Genomic DNA, 17,641 nt, shown 5'->3' with positions numbered 1-17,641 from the left:
GTCAGTTCCACTGGGTTCAATAGGTCTTATTAAATAGTAAGTGTATTTAGGATTTCAGCCTTACGGTTTCTTGCTTAATGAATGCAGTGCTCCAAGACCTATTTTTACAAAACAGTGATAGTTTTGTGACATATGTGCCTTACTGTTGCAGGTAGCCTGTTGTTAAAACAATAACTGCAAATCAAATGACTATAGATGAGAAACGACGTGACAAATAAGCATATTTTACTTAAAAAATAAATGGACGTCAGAAACATCAAACTCTAAATCCCATTTTTTAAAATGGCATTGTTGCCAAGATGCATCTCTGAATTTATTGGGAAAGGTACCAAAGCAATACATGTTGATCTTTGCACATATTGCAGCATTTCCCCCAATGTAATCTGTTTCCTTGGCTTGTGGACTTTTTTCAAGGCAACAGGAAAACACTGAGCCTGGAAAATGTGACTTAACTATCCCACTTGGCAAAGGGTATTCAAAACTTGATGTAGAAGCTAAGGATTTCATTAAATAATACACTGCTTTTCTCTATTCCTTAGGCATATTGCAATATTATGGATGAATAAGTCTGTTAGAACAAGTGTTTAACTGAAACATTCCTAATTATATTAAAATAGGTATGCATTAAGTAAATCTGGCTTCAAGAAGGCAACTGAATACGGGGTCATAAACAGAAGGTCACTGAAGCAGAGAGGGAAACAACAGCTGTGTAGCACTTGTAGACAGAAAGTCTTCAGGACTCTCAAAGTTTCTTTTCTCATCACTCATTTTGTTGGGAAGGGAATCTTGGATTCAGATGGAGTTAATAAGAGAAGTCCTTCTATAGTTCTGGAACAGTTTAATATTTGACTATGGCCACAAATACCAATCAAAGTGCAGTAGGATTTTATGTGGATGAAAATAAAGATAACGTATATGAAACTGTCCTTGGTGAGATTAAATACTTGGAGCTGCCTCTAGGAATCACTTTAGGGTAAGTATCATATTGAAAAGAACATACTTTGTTCTGTGGTTGATGCTTTTATGTGTTTAGCTGTAAAATGCAGCTTACACCTTCCCACTTAAACTGAAAGAGACCTGTTTCTAAGGCAACCATTACGGACTCACTCCTGAATTTAAATTTTTATCATTTGATTTTTATTTGAGGAACAGATTATGGAGGGTTGTTTTCCTTTGCATTTCTTATAGATATAGATATAATTATTAATAGGTACAACTGCTTCTGGTTAAAGGCTATTTAGACTGCAGTTCTATATTTTATCTGGGAGGAGGTTTCATTTAACACACTGGAAATTACTTCTAAGTAAACAAGCATAGGATTGCACTGCTAGTGAACTACAGAATTGTCAGACATGTTCATAATAGCAGATTAACCTTCAATATGTTCAAAATACAGTGTCTGGAAACATAAAAAGAAAATGCACTTATCCTTTTATTTTGATAATCATATTTTATATTAGATTGCCAAATATCGTGTTCAAGTTTATTTTTAGTATCTGACGGAACATTTTAAAATAGCATGGCTGTACTATGCGAGTCAGTTTACAAAGATGATTATACTAGCAAAACTATGTCTCTCAATTTTAAAGCCACAGTTTTTGGTAAATTTTATTTTCCCTACAACCCACATGCAGTATCCTATAATGTATGTAAATAAGACAGAAAAGAAATGTTATCATCATTGTTATTTGTTACTAAGAGGAACACTGAGGCATACAATACATTTAGTTGTTGTCTTTCCTTTTAGTGTGCTTCTATAAGCATGGAAGCCCTCTGGATTTTCCCCTCTCTGCCCACTTTACCCATTTTCCTCCTGTTCCCCCTCCCGCTAACTGGTTAGGGCTCAGGTTGATGAAAGAACTTCATGTTAGAAGACTGGGCCCAGTTCATAAAAAACTCCTTCCCAATAGGTAAACACATAAGAAAAGCTATAGAATTCTTTTTATATAAATAATAAAAGTCCCTTCTGCAGGGGAAGAAATACTATTAAATCTATTTTAAATAAAGGATTGTTTTAAATGGAAAGAAAAGCTATATCATATATTTCTAAGGTAAGTGTATTGTCTGAGAAAAGGCTGTATGGTGCTTGGAGATGAAAGTTGCTTTGGTAGAGAAAGAAAGGGCTATGCAATGTGGTGGTTAGAGTGCTGGATTTAAGTTTGCTCAGTCACATAGCTCACCAGAGGACCTGGGAGGAGAGCTGGTATTGTGGTAGCAAGCATGACTTGTCCCCTTTGCTAAGCAGGGTCTGCCCTGGTTGCATAGGAATGGGAAACTACATATGTGAGCACTGTAAGATAATCCCCTCAGGGGATGGAGCTGCTCCAGAGGAGCATCTAGGTTCCAGGTTCCCTCCCTGGCAGCATCTCCAAGATAGGGCTGAGAGAGACTCCTGCCTGCAACCTTGGAGAAGCTACTGCCAGTCTGTGAAGACAATACTGAGCTAGATGGACCAATAGTCTGACTTAGTATATGGCAGCTTCTTACGTACCTTGGCCCAGTTACTCTCTCTCAGCCTAACCTACCTCACAGGCTTGTGAGGATATAAGTGGGGTGGGGGTGGCCAGGGGCGTAGCCAGCCCACCGGTGGCCCCTGTACAGCCGCTGCAGGAGCCCCCGATAGCCCCGCCCCCGCATCTGACATCAGACGCAGGGGCTAGCCACGTCCCCACATCTGACATCAGATGCGGGGTGTGTGGTCTGGCTCCCAAATGGAGCCTTGAGGCTCCGTTCGGGAGTTGCAGTTTAACTGCCGAAGGGGCCGCGCGGCCCCTTCGGCAGTTAAACTAAGGCTGGCACTGCCTTTTCAGAGCAGCCCAGGAGCAGCTCTTCCCTGAAGGGAAGAGCTGCTCCTGGGCTATGTTGCGAAGGCAGTGCCAGTCTTTTAGCTCCTGAAGCGGCCTCACGGCCCCTTCAGGAGCTAGTTAGGCTGGCGCTGCATCCGCAGCGCGCAGCCAGGAGTTACTCTTCCCTGCCTTTGCAGGGAAGAGCTGCAAACGCAGCGCCAGCCTTAGTTTAACTCCCGAAGGGGCTGCGTGGCCCCCGCTCGGGAGCTAAACTACCACCCCTGTGTCTGATGTCAGATGTGGGGTGTGTGTTGGGGCCGCTCTCGCGGCCCCTGATTGGTCAGCAGCCCGGGTTCTTTAAACCTGTTGGCCCAATGGTGGCTCCGCCCCTGGGGGTGGCGGACACACACCATATCCTGTCTAGGACTCTTTGGTATAAGGGCATGAGAACAGAAATACATACTGATATAAATACCTTGGGGGAAGGGAGTTTCTGAAGAACTTTCTGGAGGGCAGGGAAGATTATTCAGTCCTCATGGAAGACAAAAGTTGCACTCCTCCAAAACCAAACCAAACCTGAAACCATGTGTGCATGCACAGTCAAGCCATGCAGAGGAAACCCAGGGCTTTCAGTTTTCCTTTCCCCATAGGCCTTCTCTGGGTCTCTGGAGGGCCCACTCAAAAAGAATACATTGCAGCCTGACTAGCTACTTCCCGAATCACTCCTTTGCAGGTTTACTATCATGAGTGTAAGCAGTTTTCTCACAAGGAACCCTAGCAGTGTCATCTACATCACATCCCAGCTGCCCTGCAACCTCAACGGACTGGCTTCCTGCCATTGCACTCCTGAGCTTGCATTGCCTGCCTGGTCTCCAGAAGGAGTGTTTTTTCAGATGACTTTGACCATGATCTAGCTGTCCTGCCTCTTTGCATCAAGAAAGGGCGGAGGGAGTTACACAAGAGTGCAATTTGTGTCAGCCCATGAGGAAAATAATAGGATTCTGTAATCAGCCAAGTAACATAGCAATTGGTTTTGAAGGGGTAAACTCTAATATGGTGGCAAAGTCAGGCCATCACTGGTGTTGTTGAATAACAAACATCAATTATTTTCTGTGACACTGATGTATTGTGGAAAATGATCAAATGCAATCCCTTTGGGAATGATAATTTCTGCTTTTGTTTCCAAAACCCATTCCCCTCCTTTCTTTATATATCCATCCTCCCCTTCTGATCTAAACTCTATGAAAAGGGGGGGAAAGCATTCTGCATACAATTAGAGTTAATTTTCTTTATTATTTTACCTGCTTCAAACAGAGTACTAATTTACTTATGTAGTTACAGGAGTGGATATCTCATCATTTCATATCCTGTGATGAAATTGCATCTTAATTAAAAAGGATTGTGCCTGATTGTATGTGAAAATCCCTAGATAACTAGATAACCCCTAGAAAACCCCTGCTAACTTGGCAAAGAGGCACCTTTTAAGTGGCGATTCTCTTTATTTAGCAGGGGGAGAGTAACTGGCCCTATCCACCCCCAGAACAGTACCTCCAGTGACTCTTGCTGGTGTCTATCTTATGTTTCTTCTAGATTGTGCCTGATTGTATGTGAAAATCCCTAGATAACTAGATAACCCCTAGAAAACCCCTGCTAACTTGGCAAAGAGGCACCTTTTAAGTGGTGATTCTCTTTATTTAGCAGGGGGAGAGTAACTGGCCCTATCCGCCCCCAGCACAGTACCTCCAGTGACTCTTGCTGGTGTCTATCTTATGTTTCTTCTAGATTGTGAGCCCTTTGGGGACAGGGATCCATCTTATTTATTTATTATTTCTCTGTGTAAACCACCCTGAGCCATTTTTGGAAGGGTGGTATAGAAATTGCATATATAAATAATAATAATATAGATACTGTACATGTGTGAGTGTGTATGTGCACCCCCCACACACACCATAAATAAGAGCGGTATTTTTGGAAGGGAATATTATTATTATTATTATATTAATAATAATAATAATAATAATAATAATAAATATTTGACTCATGACACATGCAAGCCATTCTTTATTTAGTAGTTTCTACTGTATTCTGTCACTTGTACTCAAATCTTGTCTCCTTTATATACATTCTTCTATGTGCCATAAAATAAGAATGTATCATAAAATGTGCCATAAAAAGTGAATGTGCCATAAAATAAGAATGTAGATCAAAATGGCTTGCGATGTACTTTAAATATTTTTCAATATCATTTCACCTAGCCACGCGTACAAGTATGAGACGGTGTGAAAACAGATCTTGAGGATGTGGTGCAGCGTTCAGTCTTTGTTTTGAGACAAAGCTCATCCGACGGTTTAGCCGGAGTTCTTATGTTCATTCACTGCTGCCAGTATTCCGTCCTGGAACATCTGAAGGCATTACAGAGAGGAATGAAATCCTGAGAGTATGCAGAGTATTTTATACTTATCAAAAAGAGAACTTTCAGATCAGGAAGCCATTAGTTTTCCAGAGAAGCCTGAACCCCGTCACCTCTCAAATTGGACATGCGCAAACTGGCCCTACGTACATCCTTGCTTTCAGTGGCTTAGGTGCGCCAGGTGCGTCTGCAGAAGACGGAGTTGTAAGATGCAGCCAGCCTCATCATGTACACACTTGGGAATAAGCCCCGGTGGACTCGGTGACACTCACTTCCGAGTAAACGTGTATGAGATAAAGTGGGGGCGGAGGGAAGAGGCGAGATTGCCGCGCGCTGAGATGCGTGCAACCCGATCCTATGCAGAGGGTGAGTGAGGCACTCCTAAACCGAGTGCAATCACGGAGTTTAAGCCTGCCCAACTTTAAAGCAGGGAGCAAGAAGAACAACTGAATTCATTGGGACTCATGTGATTTCAAAAATATTTTTGGAGAGGGCTCTATACACCGGAGTGCTGCTGCTTTGACCCCCTCCTCCCCAATTCTCGCCTCATTCTGTTAACCCGCCACAGGGTAGGCGGGCTGGGCGACTATGCCACTGGCACAAGGGGGATCTCCCCCAGGTTGGAAGCCCCCCTGCAACTGAGCGCGACAGGAGGCAGGGACTTCTGAAGGTCGTCGCCGGCGCCTCCGGCTCGCTGATTCGCCCGCTTGCACGCCACAATAGCCCGCCCCGCCTCCTTGACCCGCCTTCCCCGCTGCGCTCCTCCCTCCTTTTCTGTCTCTCTGGTCCCGCCGCCCGCTCCCCTCCCATCCAAGATGGCGGAGAGCTTGCCAGAGCATGAGCGGATCCTGCAGGAGATTGAAAGCACAGACACGGCCTGTGTGGGACCCACCTTGAGGTGAGTGGCCAAGGGGGCAGCGGGAGAGCCCCCCTTGGACCCAGGGAGGCGTGGCACGTGGGCTGTCTCCCCTCCCCGCGCCCCCTCCACTTTCTGTTTTGCTTTGGAGCAGGAGGGGACTAGTGGGGCAGCAGGAGCACTGACAGCTCCTCCCAAGACACGCACACGCCATTTACTGCGGGGAGAGCAGCCGTCTCCAGGGAGAGGCTCAGCCGCGGGGAATGGGGTTCCCCCGAGCTTTGGACGCCTCCTATGGAGATGCCTTGCCTTGCCTATAAACTGAAGGCGTGCGGTGGCCCTGCTCCTGCTCCTCCTTATTCCTTTGTGTGTGACTCCTGTCTTTTTCTAAGGAGGAAGTATCTCTTGAACCTCGCCCCCCACCCCCGTCACTTCACCTCTGCCCTTTGCAGCAGCATCTGTCTAAAAAATCGTGTTTTCCCTCCTCGTTTGACAGCTTACCTGGTCCTGAAGGCAGGCAAACCCTATGGAGAGGCTGAGCATTTCAATGCCATGTTCTCTGAAAGTAGAGAGAAAACGCACTTCTGCAGAAAACCTGGAATTTGAATTCTCGGGCTCTTGAGTTGCACGGGTTGCCTGGCCTTGAAGACTATGGAGCTCTCGGATGAAGAGGGAGAGAAGTCTTTAGGAAAAGGGTGAAATGTTGGGATGAAATAAGGGAAATGGAAAATTATACACTTATTCTCCAACATCCCCAGCTGTTCTGCTGAAGTTCTTTTGCAGCCAGTATTGGCCAGGCTGTATATGTGTTGTGGGGTGGAGACAAGAGGGATTGATTCAGGGATAGGGTACTATGATGAGGTTTTTGTAGGTTCCCTGTCTCCATTTCCCTCCTTTCCAAGGCATTTCTTTGACATAAATCTAATAGACATTAGTTTTCCCACTTTATGTGAAATAGTTGTGCAATATGGGCAAAGTGTGAAATCAGTTATTTTTATATACCTTGCACTAGTGGTAGGGGATGATGTGGATATTTGTATTTTGGAACCTGTCAGAACCAGTGGGTGTGTCCCCTTACTTATGTACTCACTGAACTTGTAAAGCAGCTTCCTGGAATATAATCTCTTTGAAAATTGAGTGTTTGCCAATCTTGTTTGGAAACCAGGCTTGTAAAACTAGACTGCTACTACTACTCATATACTGCTTTTCAACAAATGTTTCTAAAATAGTTTACATAGAAAAGTAATTAAATAATTCAGATGGTTCCCTGTCTCCAAAGGACTCACAATCTAAAAAGAAAAATAAGGTAGACACTTATCGGCAGCCACAGGAGGGATGCTGTGCTGGGGCTGGATACAGCTAGTTGCTCTCCCCCTGCTAAATATAAGGGAATCACCACTTTAAGAGATGCCTCTTTGCTCAGTTAGCAGGGGTTCTCAATTCTGTAGTATCTCGATTTAAATATATGCCTGACAGTGTGTATCAGTGTAGTGGCCTTCTGTGCAAAGCAAATGAAGCAAGAATGTTACTCTTATTCCTAATTACAGCTCTAATTATTGCTACAGTATCAAATTGATGTACCTCTGCAGATAATAGTGACTGGAATTATTTTAGGATTGTATGTAGTGATTATCTGCCTCCTCCATCCTACTCATGGCACACCTTTCTCCTTTGCACCATGGAATCATTTTGCATGATGAGTCAATGGCATATCTATAGGAGGTGAATGTTTCCTGATATATGTATAGTAATTGTGTGTCAGCTCCACTCTCTAGAAGACATGTTGAAGTTTTATATTGTGTTCTATTTATACCACCCAAAATACTTATTTGTTGAACAGCATAGCTTTTTGATGCTATTGTTAGATTACATTCACAAAACCTATGCTATTCCAAGAAAAAAGGCTGTACTAATTTAAAGGTATTACTTGCTCAGAACAGGTCATCATACACATTGGCTCTGTTCTCCCCACCTCCCCACCGTTGATGATTATGTTTTTTTGAATCAGCACACAGAATCCATTGCACTGATCTCTTAAACAAGCTGTCAAGCCCCAATGACAAGAAATGCATTATGGACTAACAGACCCACCCAGAACAAGCCCACCCAGTCTATATACAAAACTGAAGTTACTTAAAACTAAGAAGCAAATTACTTCCCAATAATTCCTGGAAAACATACAAGTTCAGTTTCTGTCCCTACCTAGGCTGTAGACTGAGATTCTTCACTCTGAACAAAAGATACAGTCTAGGTCAGGGATAGGAAACCTTGGCTCTCTAGCTGTTGTTGAACTACAATTCCCATCATTATCAGCCACAATAAATTGTTTGGGAATGGTGGGAGTTGTAGTTCAACAACAACAGGAGAGCCAAGGTTGCCTACTCCTGACTTGGGCATTAGACACAGCAGCAGTGCAGAGTTCATAAGAGTGGTGGTGTAACATACCCATTTCTTTCTGTTAGATCTGTGCAGGCAAAGTTTCTGAAGGGTTGTGTACAAGATGTTATATAGATGCATTGACTGCAGTGGTCCCACATGTTTCAGGACTTCCTGATCTCTTCTATAAGAAGGAAATGTTTAAAAGGAGCAGTGGGTATTTACCCCTTGTAGAAGACTGCCCAACTACAGTGGTTAGGCAGAAATCTACCATGTGCTTGGTACCACAGTCTTTGTATTCTTATCCATTTGAAGTTTGTTTTGTGCCATTGCTAAAAGATGTAACGGTATATTGGGATACTCATAAATGTTTCAACAGCCCTTTGTTATAATTCTGGATTTTGAAACAGTAATGAACTACTGCTTGCTGAGACCAAACATGCTAACAGCATTCCATGTAATATTAATTACTGTGGTACTTTACCCTTGCTCGTTTGAATGCCCTTCCCTCTGCATTCCTAGACGGAAATATAAACGAGTTCCATACACATTGTGTCATTGCCCTTGTGGCTCAGGGGATATAGAGTCAGTTGTTTATGTTATTCTGTATTGTCAATTTTATAGGGATGCTTGCTCCTCTCTTAAAGAATCATCCTGGCCATATGGATCAATTTTACTTGGATTTTTTGCTGTCAAGTTTTAAATCTGTTACTTCTATAATGTGGCCAAGTTTTGTTTTGTTGCATCCAAACTTCGTAGAGCTTGTATTAGCAATTTGAATATCTTGTAAATTATAAATGTATTGTTTTAAATGTTAAGCTGGTCTAAGGACCGTAATAAATTTACTACTACTACTGCTGCTACTACTACTGTGATACTTGAACATTTAGTTCAAAACAATGCTATTACTCTGTTTTGACTGAGGTTGCATTTATTTACAATATCTGTGTAAACTCACTGAAGTCCTTTAAAAATTTGGTATTTGTTAGCAGTTGTACTACTTAGAAAAGCTGTCTCTCTCTCTCTAATTCTCGTAAACATACCCGTCATGAATCCCATGTGTTGCAGCTCTCGTGAGAGTTCACGAGCAATCTGGGAATTAGCGATGGAGATGGATGGCCGGGTGGTGGAGGTGAAGCAGCAGCTGCTGGGCTGGCCGAGGAGAAGTGGCTGCTGCCGGGTTGGCAGGCGGGCCGAGGAGAAGTGGCCGCTGGCGGGCATTGGGAAAACTAGGAGCGCAGATGCTCTGCGGCAGGTCAGCTTGTATGCATTAAAATGTTACACCTATTTGTTTCCAACAATATTTATTAAGGTTCTTTATTTTGCTATTGTAGTATGAAGACAAATTGATTTTTACATTACTTAAGGTGCTTCCAATCCTTGGGTGTAAAGTGCATCTGGAACTTGAGCCAAGTAGTATGGTCTAGGCAATTTTAGTCCTAACAGTATTTAGCAGATCAAGATAAGTCACTAAGATCCAGTTTGTATGACTACCTTTGACCTTGTGTTCAATCCATAATGCACAATCTGGCTGTACGTAGAGTATATTTTGTGAGAAGGTCTGTTTATTTATATTACACTCTTTGCTAGCAAGTCCCATGTCAGCTAACAAAATAGATAAATGTAATAAAACCCACACAATGAAAATCAAACAAGAAAGTAGAGGCGATGGCAACCATCTAAGCAAGCAACAAATGGTTCACCACCAACGCTGCCCTCACCAGTCATACATCAAAGACTTGGTGGAACAGATAGGCATTTAAAACACTTCAAGAGGGCTATAAAGGCAGAGAAGGAGCACTCTGTGATAGGGTGTTCCAAAGCCAGGGGGCTATCCCAGAAAAGGCCCTGTACTGTAAGTGCATCAACAGTCATCGCAAGTGGCAGCTTGTGTAGCAAAGCCCTCCCCAAAGATCTTAAAAGTCAGGTAGACTCACTTGGCAGAGGGCAGTTCTTGAGATGCCCAGGTCATAAACTGCTTAGAACTTTAAAAGTAATGACCAGCACATTGAATTGAACCTGGAAACACATGGAGAGCTGGTGTGATGTAAGTTTGGGGTTATATGCTCTAGCTGAGAGGCCCTCATCAACATTCGCAGCTGTGTTTTGCACTAGTTGTAGTTTCTGAAAACTTTTCAAAGGCAACCCAATGTAGAGCAATGACACTCTTGGCCATGGCCACTACATGGCCATTTGGAAACAGTGCTGGGTCCAGGAGTTCCCCAAGTTGAACACTTGCTCCTTCAGAGGGTGTGCAGCTCTATCAAGAACAGCTGAATACCATATCCTAGATCAGCTCTCCTACTGACCACTAATACCTCTGTCTGGTCAGGATCAAGTTTCATCTTGTTAATTCATATCCAGCCCATCACTGCCTCTCAACACCAGTTCAGAATGTCCTCTGACTCCCTAGGATCAAATGACACAGTGAAAGCTGGGTGTTGTCTGCATACTGGTGACATTGTAACCCAGATCTCCTGCAGGACCTCAGATGCCAAGGGCAGGGATGTAACTATAATAGGGCAAGGGGAGACAGTTGTCTGGGGGCCCACTGCCTTGGGGTGGCCCCCAAAGGCAAGTCAAATGACTGACTCCCCCAGCCACGCACCCGCCCAGGCTTCCTTCAGTTGTATTCTTCCTCCAAAATTGATGTGAGTGTTAAGACCTGGAGCTACCAGAACAGCATGTCTTTCTCTAGTATCATTAAATGACTTGCATCGTCCACAATTTACAAACCCTTTAAAAATAATTTAGGATGATGTTCTGTTGTGGCACATAGGAGATATATATATTCAGCCTCATTTAAGATTTTTTTACTTCATGAGCTGAGCTTCAGTGAGGCGGGGGGGGGGGGGCATTTAATAATCTTGTCCCTGGGTCCACTCCAACCTTTCTACGCCCCTGGCCAAGGGGTTAAGCAGTAGTCTTCATGTGATAATATTGAGACTCATTCCTCCGGATAGGACTGGAACCAATACAGTACGGTTCCCCCTAACCCAGATAAGTGGTCTAGAAGAATACCAGGTTCAGTGGTATCATATACCAATGAGAAGTCTGGTACCAGCAGAACCAATAGGGACATATTCCCCCTGTCTGTTTCCTGAAGTCGGTGGTCAGCTAGGGCAATCATGATTATTTCAGTCACCAATCCAGGCTGGATATCTTGGTCAAGATTGTCTGTTTCCTCTTAGACCCTCTGAAACGGAGATGTCACCATACATTTAATCACCAGATTGAGACAATTAGAAACAGGCTGGTAGCTGTCAAGGATGGATCCAGGCAGGGCTTTTCAAGGAGCAGCCTTCTCTTTGACTTCTTCAAAACAGATGATGTTCTGCCCTCTTTGAGAGAAGCATTTATTGTATTCTCCACCTACCGGGCCACCTTCTCTCTCCCCTCTCCACTGGACATCTTTTACTAGCCGAGATGAACAAGGATCAAGAGTGCAGGTGGATAATCTCATGCTCCCAAGGATCTTGTCTACATCCTCAGACTTCACAAGTTGAAAGGTATCAAGTGAGATTGGATCCAAATACCTAAAGATGTTAATTGCAAAAAATAATAATAATTTAAAAAATGAAACATTGTTATTGCAGTAAAATGCATTACTCTACAGATAATGGCATATTTTATAATGATAACTTGCAAAAATAATACTGATACAATTTTAATTGTAGCTATGGGGAAATGTTGAACAATGGAGAAAGCCTTCCACTCTTGCTTCATTTGTAATCCTATGTTTACAGTGAGTCTAAGGGTCTCATGTGTACGGTATGTGTTAAATATACCACTTGCCAAATATGTATAGTGACTACAGGAGGTACAAGGGAAAAGAGAAAAGTAGTGACTTGTGTGGATCTAAATTTAGGTTTCATAAGTTGTAATAATGGTTGGGATATTTGAACAACCAGTCTCAGGGCCTTCAATCTTTTCCCCAGTTTATTTCTAATAGGTACCTGAGATGTGTTAACTTTTGTGCTTCTCTTCTAGATTTGTTGTAAAAGTTCTCCTGTCCCTCATAGCACAACCCTGAAAGCTGATTAAGTTCTTTAACTTAGATATTTGTTAAGGTTGTATCCATTCTGCACCAATATTGAGTAAGGTTGTATATTTGCTTCTGCAATCTGAATAAAAATACATTTTAGAATTATTTGACATGGGCACTTTCCACATTAAAATGTATTTGGAACTTGAGCTCAACTGAAAGGTTATTGGTGAAGGAAGGAGTGTAATACCTGATAAGACTGTAAACACTGAATGTACAGATGTTGATATGGGTGGGTGTTCTGATCAAAAGCATGTGTACATTCTTGCAAAACTACTGTATGCAAATGATGTGGTGATGACTCAGTTACTGTTGAAATTTTTGGTTTTGCAATATACCTTCAAAAGAGTATACCAGTTTCACAGTATACATTTTTTTTAAAGCAAAGAAAAAGCACATGCATGTAAAGTTTGGATGATCAGTGAATTTGAGAAATCTATAGTTGGTGTCTCCTTTGGCTCCAAAAACAGAACAGTTGTCAGTGTTAAAAAAAGAAAGAAAAAAGGAAATGGTAGCAAATTATCTGAACAGAAGTCTAGGTTGGCTTAAACCAGGCTAGTTTTTCCACTGAGGCCTAGCCATTACAGACCCAGAGTCTGTAAGTTGGAATAGTTATTGCTATTCCAACTTTCCCCATGGCATCATTCCTTACAGCATTCATATTTCAGTAGGAATTATATCAGCCCTTTTATTGATTTCATTTTATTGAAGTCTCATTTCAGAGACTTCCACAACAGTGGAGTGAGTTTCATAAATGATCTATGCCTTCTTCATGCCTGCTTCCTTTTGAATTGGCTTAATACCATAGAGAATCAACTTTTTCATTTTCAAGGAGGGGAGAGCTGGTTTTGTGGTAGCAAGCATGACTTGTCCCCATAGCTAAGCATGGTCTGCCCTGGTTGCATATGAATGGGAGACTTGATGTGTGAGCACTACAAGATATTCCCCTCAGGGGATGGAGCCACTCTGGGAAGAGCAGAAGGTTTCAAGTTCCCTCCCTGGCAGCATCTCCAAGATAGGGCTGAGAGAGATTCCTGCCTGCAATCTTGGAGAAGCCGCTGCCAGTCTGTGAAGACAATACTGAGCAAGATAGACCAATGGCCTGACTCAGTATGTGGCAGTTTCCTGTGTCCCTGCGCCTATTTGGATGGACTTAAGCTCTGCACTCCCTTAAGTGTTGGTTCTGAACTGCTTTGTTCAGTGAAATTGAGAAAAATGATGAGGGTTCTGGAGTGAACTAATAGGAGAGTACACAGGATCAGGAAAAAGCTTAGTTTGTGTTCCCATTTCTGAAGACAGCATTGTAGAAAATAAGATGCTAACAATAAAATTGACTTTTCATTTGGCAATCAGTATTTTAAAGAGGTCAGATAGATATACTGTAGTTTATTACAGTCATTGATCAGCTGTAAATATAGTGTCACAGGAATAAAGATACAAAAAAGCAAAACCAGCATAAACAATTTCAAAATAGGGTCCACATCTGATTAGGTTTTTTAGTTAAACTTGTTGGACGTGGCGTTTCCCCCCTCTAGACTCTAAGGGATAAAGTTTAGAAGGAGCCAGCTTTTCTGTTTCTTCTTTTCAAGACACAGAAAAAAGAAAACATTAGTTACAATTTTTGCGGGGGTACATTTTATTCCTTTTTAAAAAAAATTGATAGGAACCTAATCACAAAGATGTTAAGATTATAAGCAGAGTCTTGCTGGATTAGTTAGATAATTGGATGTATTATGATATCAGTAGAAAGAGAATGTATACATTGGTAAGATGATCATGCAATATGAAGTAATCATATTGATACAATTGGTAATGATACAATTAACAAAGTCCTGAAATAGACAAATTGCTGAGATTTGTAGCGCTCAAAGTTTCGAAGGCTTCTTCAGTCAAATGAAAACCCAATATATCAGTCATTATGTTATAATATTACTTGCATAACAAAGTCCTTCTTGAGTCCAAAAGGCAGTTAGTGATCTTGAAGTCTACTTGGTATATTAGAAATGTGCCTCTCGAGCTTCAAATGAGGTAATCAATCATGCTTTCAAATGGACTCTGGAAATAAAGAATATAAGATACCAATGTAACAATTTAAAATCCAAAAGAACAAATAAAAAGTGATCAGTAATCTTTTTGCCAACACCTAGTTGTCTTTTCAAGAAGCAGAGCTTAGTAGTGCCTTACGCCTACAATGGCTCTCATTGGCCTCACACTGAGAACAAAATACATGTACTCAAAACACCTCTGCTGTATTATCCTTAGCAATAGTTTAAATTACTAGTCTCTTCTTTCAAGAAGCAAACTTATGGTACTGCCACAAGGGCAAAGTTGGTCTCCAGGTTTCTTATTATTCTTAAAGGCAGTGCTGCTCCCTGTGAGTTGAGTGAAAGAATGTAGCGAGTCAACCACTGTAGCTGTTGCTCTTAAATATCTATAATTTAATAGCTAAATAGTATTAAAAGGCAACAGAGTAAGCCATCCAAACTGATGCTCATCACCACATCCTGTGGTAGAGAATTCCAAATACTAATGATGCTCTGTCTGAGGTACTTCCTTTTCTTTGTATTACATTTCCTGGCAGTCAGTTTCATGGGATGACCCCTGGTTCTACAGTTGTGAGCGGGGGGACTTCTCTCTTTCCACACTATGTGTAATTTTACAAACTTCTATCATGTCTTATCTTAGTTGCCTTTCCCCCTAAATTATAAAGCCCCAAATGTTGTAGCCTTATCTCGTAAAGAGGGTGGGGGAAGCGGGGCTAAACAGAGGCTTGCCCCACTTCTGTGGCAGGAGAGTGCGGGTGTTGGGTAGGTAGATTCAGGGATCCGTGTTTGGGTGAGGGGGGGTCAAGGAACAGCCTTTCAGGGCTTTGATGGCCTGTAAGGTTGGGAATGGCCCCCACTCGGGGGGTGGGCGCGACTCACTGGCTCAGAGCTTTGATGGCTTGGGTTTGGGGTGTGTTAGACCACACACACCCCTCGGCGGGTTGGAGCCCCGCAGTGAGAGGAGGCCAGGACTTGGAGCCTGGCCAAATCAGGACCCGGCCCTTCGCCCTGGTGTGGGGTGCTCTTTACTAGGAAGGGCCACCACACGAGAGTAGTACCCGCACTCTAGTGTATTGGGACCTCGTTGCAAGTGTCGCTACCTCTGTACAATAATAAAAATGGCCCTTATTTACTCCAACTAAGAGTGTCCTGTCTTCATTGGGGGCCTGGGGGTGCAATGCCGCTTCTCGCCTCCGTGCCCGAGTGGGTGAGGCGGGGGACGGGGTTGTGCACCCGGCACTAGGAAGCAGGCACGGAAGCGCCATCTTGGCCCCCTCCATGTAACTAGGGATTGTCCAGTCAGGAGAGGGGGCCGGGGAAACATCGTAGTCCGGCAGCCATCTCATGAGCAGTCTCTCTGATGCCGGGCACCCACCCACCCTCCCGGTACTCCATGAGGGATAGCCGGTCGCCTACGGGGGCCAAGTAGGAATTTTTTGGGTCATGCCAGATTGGCTGGGGCACGGCCTTTTTTTTGCCTACTTCTCACTGAGGCTTAGGAGCTGGGCCATTGGTAGCCATCGTTACCTATGGGCACCGGGTGACAGGTAGGCACTGAGAATTGATCGGTCACTTGGCAGGAGAGTGCGGGTGTTGGGTAGGTAGATTCAGGGATTGGTGTTTGGCTGGAGGGCCAGTTGGGTGGGGGGGGGTCAAGGAACAGCCTTTCAGGGCTTTGACGGCCCGTAAGGTTGGGAATGGCCCCCACTCGGGGGGTGGACGCGACTCACCGGCTCAGAGCTTTGACGGCTTGGGTTTGGGGTGTGTCAGACCACCCCCCTCGGCGGGTTGGAGCCCCGCGGTGAGAGGAGGCCAGAACTTGGAGCCTGGCCAAATCAGGACCCGGCCCTTCGCCCTGGTGTGGGGTGCTCTTCACTAGGAAGGGCCACCATGCGAGAGTAGTACCCGCACTCTAGTGTATTGGGACCTCGTTGCAAGTCTTGCTACCTCTGTACAATAATAAAAGTGGCCCTTATTTACTCCAACTAAGAGTGTCCTGTCTTCATTGGGGGCCTGGGGGTGCAAAGAAGGTGTTCTAGCTCCCCGATCATTTTGATTGCCCTCTTCTGCACTGTTTCCAGTTCTATGATATCCTTTTGGAGATATGGTGATCAGAAATGTGCACAGTACTGCAGATGTCGCTGCACCACAGATTTGTACAATGGCATAATTTTTAGTCCCCTTCTGATGATCCCTAGCATGGAATTTGCCTTTTTCACAGCTGCTGCACCCTGAGTTGACATTTTCAGTGAGCTGTCTGCCACAACCCCAAGATCCCACTCCTATTCAGTCACTCAGCCTCCATCAGTATGTGTGAAGTTGGGATATTTTGCCCCAGTATGCATTACTTTTCATTGCTGTTGTAATAACCCAAGAACCAGAAATTTCACAATGGAAGATAGTCAAGTCCTTAAAACTTAAGGCTTAAGAACTAATTGATTAGTCGGTGGTGGTGAAAAGTGTTAATGAGACTGTTCCAAGTTCTGGCTACACTCAGATAGGACTTTTAGACTAATGTGGGGAATCAGTATGACTGTATAGAACAGTCCATTGCAGAATACATTTGTGCAAAGTTTTGGTCTGGAAAATGAGAAGAAGATGGATATATGATACATTCAGGTTTATTAGGGATTATTGGGGTACAGGAAGATAAAAGATTGATTAGGCAAGGTGAGAAGGCAATAAAATCCTAACTAACAATGTTAACTAGAGTCTCACACTGAGGCATTTCAACTTAAGGTCCAAATTGTCAATTAAATTTGCCTAAGGACCAAGATTAGACTTCAAGAGGAGAGAGAAGGGAGCAAAGGGATTTAAAGTGGATAGACAGTTAGTATTACCACTCCTGATCTGTTGGCTTGCTGGTTACACTTGTTGGGGTACACAGGTAGATTTCTTTGAGGGGGAAGGTAGCAGAAAAATGGAAAGAAGAAAGGATAAGGAGCAAAGTGCTACAACTCAAACCCTTAAGAACTAGTAGGGCAAAGATCCATGTAGAGTCTGATTCTAATTCTGAGTCTAGTGGTTTTCGAGCCTGCTAACTTAGCAAAGAGGCACCTTTTTTAGTGGTGATTCTCTTTACTGAGCAGGGGGAGAGCAACTAGCCCTATCCATCCACAGCAA

General features: G+C 43.3%; 1 protein-coding gene and 1 long non-coding RNA gene across 7 annotated transcripts in view; one reads left to right on the top strand and one right to left on the bottom strand.

Moving 5' to 3' along the window:
* The first annotated feature begins 742 nt into the window (after positions 1 to 742).
* The window catches only part of EXOC6 (exocyst complex component 6), a 138,180-nt gene continuing 121,281 nt past the window's right edge, over positions 743 to 17,641 (top strand). For 2 of the 6 annotated variants that reach the window (XM_053309492.1, XM_053309490.1), the window contains exon 1: positions 5,876 to 6,094. In XM_053309492.1, the coding sequence (XP_053165467.1) occupies positions 6,012 to 6,094 (83 nt within the window). In that variant the 5' untranslated portion in view covers positions 5,876 to 6,011. Of the gene's footprint in view, positions 974 to 5,875; positions 6,095 to 11,619; positions 11,938 to 17,641 lie in introns of those variants that run through there. The other 4 variants (XM_053309491.1, XM_053309487.1, XM_053309489.1 and 1 more) reach the window with 4 other exon arrangements.
* LOC128350791 (uncharacterized) lies at positions 4,831 to 5,430 on the bottom strand. Its single transcript, XR_008319457.1, has 2 exons — positions 5,347 to 5,430; positions 4,831 to 5,188 (listed from the first exon to the last, which is right to left on the bottom strand). It is a non-coding gene; the product is annotated as an uncharacterized LOC128350791 (long non-coding RNA).

Source organism: Hemicordylus capensis, chromosome 3 (assembly GCF_027244095.1).
Source record: "Hemicordylus capensis ecotype Gifberg chromosome 3, rHemCap1.1.pri, whole genome shotgun sequence".
Lineage (NCBI taxonomy): Eukaryota > Metazoa > Chordata > Lepidosauria > Squamata > Cordylidae > Hemicordylus > Hemicordylus capensis.
Note: the sequence above shows the minus strand (reverse complement) of the source record. Positions and strands in the feature narration are given on the sequence as shown.